Consider the following 10,384-nt stretch of genomic DNA (forward strand, 5'->3'; position numbering starts at 1 on the left):
ATTTCCAAGCCATATTTTGTATAAAAATCATTTTCAGTCCACTTCAGTACCAACTGTACTTTCTGATAAATTACTTTTGCTTATCTTAGCAATATTTATAATTTTAAAAAGTGAATCAATCAATTAAAGCGTGACAATGCCTTATCCAACTGAATGGATAAGACAGTATTTTATATATACATTATATTTTATAAATAAAAGGTTCTAGAGGTTATAGAGATACTTCGTGGCCTAAAAAATGTGTCACCCTAATTATAATTTGGCTAATAACTGTCTTAAATATATATATATAGTATAACAACAACAATCAGCCCTAAACACCGGTGTTATTTTTAGATCAGTATACAAATGCCTACAATACTCTGAAAAAGAAGGCGCTACAGCATGCCTATAAACATTGAATGTTTATGTTTCTTCATACGCGCTATATAAATATATAGTATGTGTGCTGTAAACATTCCCGAAATTCTTAAATATAAGTATTACAATAAAGTACAATTATCAGTTTTTAAAAATTATAAATCAGAAAAGCTGTAAACGATATGCAATTAATTTGAAAGCAATTTCGTTTAGTTTACTTTGAAAAGTGAATCTCAAAGAGGTTTCTTTTAGCATAGAATGGTATTCTTTTTAACTAAAGTAACAAATTATTAATAACATTCCGGTGAAGACAAAAATGTTAATATATCTAGTTAACTATATTTATAGTTTTACGCACACACTTCGACTTGGCATTATATGTAGACTAAAAGGTCGTAAATTATTTTCAAAATAGCCAGACAAATACTACATGAGAATTATACAAATGTATATTCATTTTTCTAGACATTTGTTGATTATCTAGAATTTCTGAATTTCTAGATTTTTGCGAGGCGGCGAAGCGTTGCAAAAACGTCCAACGTTCAGCGCGTCACTGCACACATCTTATTGGCCATGGCCAGCAGGCTTAGTAGGCTGTTGCAACAACAACAACAACAGAAGCATCAACAGCTATAGGCGCATACAATAAAGCTACTATAAAAGATATATACATGTATTTGTATAAAATATTTGCACACATTGTGCGCAATGACGCGTCACAAGAAAAACTCAAAACACTCTCACGACCCTGGGGTGTGCGAAAGCCTCCATCTTCAATCGAGAATTCATGCATGAGGAATCATCAACAACAACACCAACTGAATAGGGGTTTAAATTTTGAATAATTTTGAACAATTTTATCACACTTAGTTTAGCTTTTATGGTCCCACACAGTTTTCGTGATAAGCTGTCGATTTCGACGTTGAATAAACTTTAAGGCGATAAACCATAACTTTATTTAATAATGAACGAATGAGCACCACAAGCCAACAATTTATACATGCGAGTATGTATTTAAACGAATATACCCTTCACTATCTTTCAGACAGGTTGTTTGCTATATAAAGTGGCCGCAATTTGTTTTTATCTATAGCAATTTATATATTTATCGTTTCTTTGAGAGATATATAAATTAGTAGACCATTCAAAGCTAATTTTCGCAACAACGTGGTGCCAATATCCTAATATGCTAATTGGTTACAAAACCTAACTCAGACTCGGACCATGATCTATTCATAGAAAACTCATCATTCATCACATCCCGGGGCTAGAAATAGAGCTGAAATGTGGATACAAGTCTTTATTGATGATGTGGAGACGCACTAAGGCAGGGGATTGGTAAATTCAGGGGAAAATCTAGTTAAAATGTGCAATTACTTTGTACAAATATTGTTTTCCACCTAATTCTACTCATATTATATTTTATAAATAACTTATATACAAACAATGGATTGCATTTACACTAAAAACCTATAATTGGGACGAACGTATGTTTTGATAAGTGTAACAAGCAGTACTTTCCGCCCCAAACACAAGAGAATACAAGTATAAGGTGATGTGAATGTGAAGGGAGTCATATCAAATGATAATACTATGATGATAATGATAATGACCAAACGCGAGTTCGATTTCGAATCTAGAAAAGTTGGAGATCAGTCTTCCAGAGCTTGAGCAGCGAGTCAATCGTTTGTTACTAAAATTAACATAGGTTTAGGGCACACAATATTTTCCAACTCTTAAATTTCTAAAATTCTGTTAATTCAGATTAACTCTCATATGCAAACATCGAAATTTAAATACAGTGACCAGAATTGTTGTTACATTATACTATATATGGCATAGAATTAACATTAAACCATTACCAAAAACGGGTTTTGCGGCCGGCAAATGTTTAACACAAAACAAGCTGTCTACAACAAATGATTCAATCCACATAATATACACATATGTATGTATATACATACATAGTACGTACATACGTATGTATGTACATATATATGTATGTATTTCCGCAAGCGATGACGATGACGCAACTACAATCACCGAACAGTAACAAGAAAAGTCAGCGCTGAAATGTTGAGGAATTTGTAGTCGAGAATTTGTTGAATTTTATGTTATTCTATTTTGCTTGAGAGAAGAGTCCGGAAAGTGCCGCCACAGGGTCGCAGGATAGCTGAGTAGCAGGTAACAAGTGCGGCTGCAACAACAGCCAACCAGAAGCTGAAGCAGCTGCATCGAGGTCCCTACCTGAATCCGAAGGCGAGCGGACGAGGATAGAGCCCGCAGCTGTGCTGGGCGAGAGGGTGCGGCGGCAGATAAACCAAAAATAGAGAACACTAAGTCAGACAACTTATAGAGACTTTTTTCTGTGCCTGTATGTGTGGTTTTATTTTTTCAACGCAACGCCAATGACGCTGCTCAATGGTTTGAATGTTTTTGGAAAATTCAATTTTATGATAATAATGTTCATTAATTTAGGAAGCGTCTGTTAATTAGTTAAATATCTGAAGCCCCTAATGGAATCGATGTACATATACTAACATAGTTTCAGATTTGTAATCAGTAACAAGTTTTTATGTACATACATCTGTCCTATAATACAAAAATGTCCACTAAATTTTAAGAGCTCTTTAAAAACAAAATTGCATATTGCTAGTTGCAATATTCTCCAAACCGATCGTTTCTGGCTATAATCTTATTTACAATTCATATATGTATGTATATATCACGACAAAACTTGGCATGGGGACAGCCCTTCTCCCTTGGGTAATTCGTACAAGAGTACCAAATAACTCTTTTAAAAACCTCACAATCTAAATCAAGGCTTAATAAGCCGCCGACGCAACGACAAATAGTTGCTATTTATGGTCGGTAAATTGAAAATCATCGAACAAACAATGGCAAATGTGCAACAAAAACAATGAGCTGAAAAATAACTGCAGCTGCTGCAGTTTTATTCTGCGGTTCCTGCCCCATGTGTGTGTCGCGAAAAGTTCGACCCACGCTTGAATAGGACCATCTCTCGTTTTTGTTCTCTCTTTTTAGTCTTGTTGCTGGGATGCTATTAAAAGCGAAATTTTTATGCCAAGCATTGCAGCATCTAGGTTGAAAGTAGGCCAAGTGTGGATTCTTCTTTTATGACTGACTGGTTGCGTTGGCGTTTGCTACTTTGGTAATTGAAATGCATTACTTGAATTATTTGCTGTCCTTGTATAATTATTATTGATTACCTGGGGAACTTAACCATTGATATACTAATATAAGCATTACTTAAAATAATTGCTCACTGTTTTTTTTTAACTAATCTACAACTATCATGAACCAATATCGGCGGTAGTTTAAAAACACAATCCAAGCTAGTGTTTTGGAAGTATTGAATAGAACTTCTGGTTGTCTATCAAAGTTAACTTAGAATATAGGCTTCATAAAGAATAAATGAGAACAGATGTAACGTTTACGTTCCTTAAGATGGTTTCATTCATGATATGACCAACTTTAAGTATGACGAGAAAGCAATCTATTCCCCGAAAAGTACTATTTAACAATTTTACTTGCCACAAACCAAACAAACTGCTTCGAATTAGTTAAATGCTTTAATGATAGCTTTACATATTTAGCTGAACTCTCTCGAATTAAATATAACAGATACACGAAAAAAGAATTCAACATTCCATCACATTGTTTAGTACAAAAGCCCTGTGGTGCACAAACCATACACACATAAAAAAAAATGCGAAATTTGTTTAAATAAGATAATGTTTTTCTTGTCTACACGAAGCACAGATGTTTCCCCCTGTATATGGGGCTTGCCATTAAATTATTAATCAATATTAAGTATATCGTACTTAGCTCGCATAAGTAAGGTTCGTCAAAATCAAACAGGTATATGTTCAATATTAAATTGAAATACTTTTAAACATATCTACACTTGTATATGTATTTATGAATTCATGGCACAAAAATGTTTGTGTTCAAAAGACAAACACACATTCTTTTTCGCTCTGCAAACAATGCTAAGCAAAAGCGAACAATTCAGATATACATACATATGTACATATATGTATAAAATTTAGTGCATAACATGCGCTTTGAGATGTGAGGCAAGGAAGGGGTTAAACGAGTGCCCTTATCGCCATTTATCGACTGAAATGCAAAGCAGCAACAAGCGAGAAAGTCAAGAAGGCCACGATACAATAAAAACTGAATCATCAAACCGCAACAGCCCCCACTTAAACAACAATCGCATAATGACAACAGCACCTGTATTTGTCACTCCAAATATTCCCCTAATGATGGCACGTAGCAAGCAGGCGCCAAGATCGGCCCCATTATAATGCCACACCAGGACCAAGAAGTGCTGATAAGCTTTTCAAGTACCTGACCGTGGCCAGCTAAAAATCAAATCTGATACTGGGTCAACTGTCGTCATAGTTATCAAATAATAAATATCAATATACAGACGGAGTGTTTGTAAGTACAGAGGAGACTTGATTATCAGAACCATCGGAAATTAAAAATTCGAAATTCGTACAACTTCTTTTAAAGGATTAAAAATATGCAAGAGATATATTATTTATAAAATATAATATCATTCTAAATCAATTGATGTAACGATCATCACAGAGTTCTGAATGATACAATACTCGCCTACAGTTCAAGGTAGTACTTTAAATAGAATTAAGATAACAAACAGCATTTTTATGAGGAAAACAGACAAACAGACACTTACTTTAAACAAAATAAAATTGTCAAATTAAATATGTATTTAAATAAGCTTACGGGTTGATTTATTCATGCATAAATAGTACGAGACACATACATATGAACAGCTGATTGGCATTTGTTTACATTTGTGTAATGTTCACTTTGCATAAACCGTTTGAATGAAAATAGTGTTGCCCCATAATTTACATTTATTTATAATCAGAATATTAGGCAGTGTTTTCCAATGTTCTCAATTTGCGACCGTACACTGTGCAGAAGATAAAAATTGAACGATTGCTCGGCACGGCTTTCTGTTTACTTTGCTTATCAGCAGGAGGCGAAGTGCAATGTAAACAATCGAAAGTTATTTGCGTTGCTCATCTAATGTGTGGCTAATTGCAACGAGGCACAATTAAATGCGTTAATGAACTTATAAATAGACACACAGACACACATTCAAAGCGTCTGGTGCCCCCATTTTCCTTCGGTTAAAACAAGTCAGAAGTTAAACAAAAGCCGCCAGCCACAAATACTTGAGAACAATAGGGAAAGAAAAGGCCAAAAAAAGAAAACCAAGAAACTTGTAAACTGACTGCAAAACAAAACCAAACGGACATGAAAGGAAGAGGTGTTGTTGCTGAATCAGATTCAGACTCAAAATCAGAATAAGAATCAGCGGCTTTGTTGTTGACGCGGCCAGTTGTATGTTTGTGTTTGTTTTTCACACATTCCTACTATAATACACACAGCCATTTCGTTGTTGTTGTTTAATCAGTCACCAGACTGCAATATACTACATGCTTTGGCTTCCGAACAGTGCAGTCCATCTGGCTATCTTGTCGCTAGTTCTGGAGTTTTTCGAATGCTGAATGCGGTAACGATTGGGATTTATAACGAATAAGAAAAGCTCATGAAGCTAATTGATCTAATTAGTTAATTAGTTTGTTAACCGCAATGAAAATGAAAGATTTAATTTGTAAAAATATGTAAATATTAGAATAATATTTTTATTAACAAATTTAGACTTAGTTTAGCCATTTATAGTTTCTTCGAATTGCTGATCTAGCCTTTTCTTCCGCCTACAAATGAGCAACACTGCTTCCGAATGCCATAACGATTCAACCGGCTAGCAATGAGACAGCCAAATAAAAGACTATTCAATAGCAAATCCCAAACGCTAAATATACAAACACATGAGTGTGTGTGTTTATGCGTAGGCTAGTAGCGCGCTAGAAAATAGAGCCGGCGCGGAACTGTCTGTGTAAAGGAATGCTATCGACCCCCTTGAGAACGGATTTTTTTGGCCTATCCTATTGATTTGCATACAAATGTCTACCGAGCCAATTATGTGGCCGGCCAACTTCGACTGTTTTGACCAAATTGCATTCTTGTTGACACTGCAATATCCACACACACACACACATTACGGCACACACCCACACAAAGCACTTCATTAGAAGAGTCTATTAGCGTGCAATAACAACAATATCGTCTGACTGACTACTATAGCTTATCATAGAACCATAATATTTGTATTGTATGTATGTCATACCACATTTGCATAAGCAACAAAATTGTAAGAAGCACAACAACACCAACACACGCGTTTCTTGTTGCGGCAAGACAGTAACGGCAATGACAATGCCACACACAAATAATTGCTTTTTATTTAAATAATTTTATTTGCAATTATTGCAAAACAATTTTAAGCGCTATTTGTAGTATTCGATTTGGTTTCGATTTTTACAGACGCCGTCGCGCGTAATTCCACGACCGTATGGTTTAACAGCAGTTTTAACACAAGAGTAAAAAGGCTTGAGTATCAGAAGGCCCGAAATGAATTCCACAAATGTGGAAGCACTTTTTTGTCACTATACTGTCATCCCGCTTACTCTACAGACAATAGGCCATCTGTTTAATTGCGTGCTCTGTTTATGTCTCTCATCAGATAGTCAAAAGAGAGCAATAATTCAAATGACATCCACAACAATTTCAAAGCACGAGTGGCTCGTTTTGTTCTATAGCAGACAAATTTTGTTAAATATAAATATAAAAAAATTATATAATAAATAAATACAAGTATTGCATAAAGGTTTTTTATAAACAGCATGAAAGAATCTATATATATATAGTATATTTACACGGACTCGTCTATGAAGAAAACAAAATCTGTGTTTGTTATTCACAATCTCCACAAATTTGTGAAACTATTTTCTAATGACACCTGCCTACCGCCAAGCAATGTTGCCACTGCTGAAAGCCTTCCAACACTTAATACTGACCTTATCGGAGCCGCTGTCATCACTAGAAGCACTTGAATTATCTTGGATTGAAAGTCACCCCACCCAGTAAAAGCAAAGAAGTAAAGGAGAATAATGGCCGAGTTGCAGGTAAATATAAAATATTATTATTGAAATACCATAAACATAAAAGAGACTAATACATTATTGCAGGAATTCAATGAAGCAGCGGAAAATGCAAAGAACTTAAACTCTACGCCTAGCGACAATGACCTGCTTGAGCTTTACAGTTTGTTCAAGCAGGCTACGGTCGGCGATTGTAACACAGGTGTGTATTCTCACATACATACATATGTACATATATATAAGTACCTAGTTTATGTATTAATAATCACTTGATTTAAAATGCTTATAGATAAGCCAGGTTTTCTGGATTTTAAAGGCAAGGCCAAATGGGAGGCATGGAATAGCCGCAAGGGGATGACAAACGCCGATGCCCAGACCGCCTATATAGCAAAAGTAAAGTCGCTGATTGCAGCTGTCGGACTGAAGGCTTAGGCTAACATAGGCTCCGGGCCGAGCAATATTTAATATGCATTTATGCTGCATAATCACATTTAACGCACAATTATGTACCAAAATTTTTACTCTGCTTTAGCTACTCAGCAAATACAAATACGCACTTTCGTTTAAACGAAAACTTGCACACTAGCTTATTGTAAAGTTGCAATAAATTGATTTATTTATGAAGACGCTGCTAAATGCCTCTTGAGCTTATCAGCTGTCATATAAAGGTATGTACTTATGCTACCATATACATTTATACAATGTACAAATACTAGGCCTCGGCTTCGGGTGTCAGGGCGTTTTGCGACCGGCGCTGACGCTCATAAACTTCACGTTGCAACTCGCGCAGATTGATTTCAAGTGTCTCCACCACTTCAAAGTTCATTTCCTGCCGTGCTTGCTTGATGTAGCCCTTAATTATGTTAATTTGTTCGACCAGAGGATCATCAACGCGCACGTTTGCGGCTGTTTGTGGTGCCGACCAATTGTTTAACGATTGCAGATCAGACTATAAATATTTCAGATGGTATTAAAGATTAATGTGTTTTTTTTAGTTAACTTACGCCCTGCGCAAAGCTACCGCTGTCTATCACTGCAGTTGTAGTTGCCGCATTGCCCAATCCGTAGCGCTCAAATGCCTCCATCGCCATGCGCTGCTCCGTCTGAATTCGCTGTTCAGTCTCCATGCGCTTGCGCTCCTGAATCTGTCGTATTTGCGCCTCATCTGGCAGTGGTGGCAGCGACAACATACGTTCCTTAATAGTTTGTATGCAACATAGGCGTACTGCTTTCTTCAAAGCTTCCTCGCGGCTGCCTGGCTCACTATGTATGGCCATAATACGTTTGCTACGCACATCAATAGCTTCAGCAGTCTGCCCAATCTTGCCACGCAGCGCACTTGCATCCGCAATGGTGAATATGGAGTCGCCTTCATACAGACTATTCACAATTTTCATATACATGTCCAGATCCGGCATCACCTCCTTTTGCAGCTGACGTATTTGATCATAGACCTGCACCAGCATAGGACGGCAGGTGCGGCTCTCGTGCATATCCTGGCGAGTGTCGAGTAGCCACAGACAATGGTGGCAAAGGCGAACGCCGCCCAACTGATCGTGTTGGACCTGTTGGATTGGATCACTGCGCGTGCTGGACAAGCTGGCTAGTTGCACTGTCGAAAATAATAAAATTAATAATTAAGTATTTAATTAAGCTACAGCGACATACTTGCATTCTCTAGCGGCAAGAATTTTGAGCAGTCGTTGCACATAATGCCTCCACAGAGCCGACAATGATGCTGTCGACGCGCTATGTGAAAGCTTTTCGCGCAATCAGGACACAATTTAACTGAACTGCCATCCAACCAAGCGACTGTTTGTTGCTCATGCTGTTTCCGCTGCATGGCATCTGTGGGCAGATCCTTTAGCAGCCGATGCAATCGAATGATAAGTTTGTTCGTCTCACTCGCATAGCGTTCCAGGCGAGGATTGCGCACTGATTGAAAATATTCAAAATGTGAGCACTCGGCGCCCACAGTCTGTTTGCCCATAAAATTGTAGACATTCATCCGTGTGCGGGCGTTGTTGGGATTGCGCTGCTCCCCATTGCCGCCTCGTGTAGCAGAGCTGGAACCTCCGCTGTACGATGACGTACCGCGGTCATCATTTAAATTGTTGAGGATTTTCTTTTTAGCTTTGGTAAATATGTCCTTGAACACGGACTTCAAGGCATCCTCTTCTTCGGCGTGGGCGCGTGAAAAGTGGTCTGTGAGGAAATCAATTGATTTCAGATCTTCACGGCAAATCGGGCACAGAAATCCCTCCAATATTTCGCAACTTGTGGTATCCTGATCATCATCGCTATCAAAAGGATTTGTCGACATATTGATTCTTTTCCGTTTTTGTGGGTGTTTTCTTTTTTATCTTCAGAATGAAAACAGCTGACAGCACAGTTGTCTGTTCCTTGGTACGGCCGTGGTAATTAATTAATTCTATTTTGTCGGAACTTTACTCTAAACCAGGCAAGTGTTTTAATTAAATGTATAAACAAATGCATTAGCTAATGTTAATAAACCTATAATTGTCTTTTACACACGCACAATCACAGTTAACAGCTGGTGTGTCATAAACAATCGATAAGCTTACTCGATGTTTTGCACTGAATCAACTAATCACAGTTGATACTTGAAATAATGTTTAAATGGTTTTTAATATAATCAGACTGTGTGCGTCAGTACATACACACATTCATAATCTTCAGAATGATTGTGCAAATATTTGAATTTATTTAAATCTATTTAACATCATGAATACCTGATGAAATTTTATTATATATCATTTAGTCTTAGATTCGCTGACTTTGACTAGCCTACTTCATCTCTTCTTTTTGCCTGTTTAAATGCAATTTGTATGCATTTCTTATATTTCTCCACTCTATACATGTAATCAGCTATAATTGCCATTGTGGGGAATTTACGTAAATTTAAAAATACTTTGTATGCACCAAGCAAAGGG

General features: G+C 36.9%; 3 protein-coding genes across 4 annotated transcripts in view; 1 reads left to right on the forward strand and 2 right to left on the reverse strand.

Moving 5' to 3' along the window:
• The window catches only part of LOC115632019 (piezo-type mechanosensitive ion channel component), a 32,802-nt gene extending 26,061 nt beyond the window's left edge, over nt 1–6,741 (reverse strand). For both annotated transcript variants that reach the window (XM_030528962.1, XM_030528963.1), the window contains exon 1: nt 6,617–6,741. The gene's annotated coding sequence lies outside the window, so the exon portion shown is untranslated. The remainder of the gene's footprint in view (nt 1–6,616) is intronic.
• Nucleotides 6,742–7,325: 584 nt separating this feature from the next.
• LOC115631183 (acyl-CoA-binding protein homolog) lies at nt 7,326–8,015 on the forward strand. The gene is made up of 3 exons (XM_030527873.1): nt 7,326–7,454; nt 7,518–7,632; nt 7,720–8,015. The coding sequence occupies exons 1-3, from the start codon at nt 7,440–7,442 to the stop codon at nt 7,860–7,862; spliced, it is 273 nt and encodes a 90-aa protein (XP_030383733.1). The 5' UTR covers nt 7,326–7,439; the 3' UTR covers nt 7,863–8,015.
• A 2-nt stretch (nt 8,016–8,017) lies between these two features.
• On the reverse strand, nt 8,018–9,869 carry LOC115631182 (rabenosyn-5). Its single transcript, XM_030527872.1, has 3 exons — nt 9,099–9,869; nt 8,435–9,042; nt 8,018–8,379 (listed from the first exon to the last, which is right to left on the reverse strand). The coding sequence occupies exons 1-3, from the start codon at nt 9,751–9,753 to the stop codon at nt 8,143–8,145; spliced, it is 1,500 nt and encodes a 499-aa protein (XP_030383732.1). The 5' UTR covers nt 9,754–9,869; the 3' UTR covers nt 8,018–8,142.
• Between the last annotated feature and the right edge of the window lie 515 nt (nt 9,870–10,384).

The sequence above is a fragment of the Scaptodrosophila lebanonensis genome, unplaced genomic scaffold, assembly GCF_003285725.1.
Source record: "Scaptodrosophila lebanonensis strain 11010-0011.00,11010-0021.00 unplaced genomic scaffold, SlebRS2 tig00001412-arrow-pilon, whole genome shotgun sequence".
In the NCBI taxonomy this organism is placed as follows: Eukaryota; Metazoa; Arthropoda; class Insecta; order Diptera; family Drosophilidae; genus Scaptodrosophila; species Scaptodrosophila lebanonensis.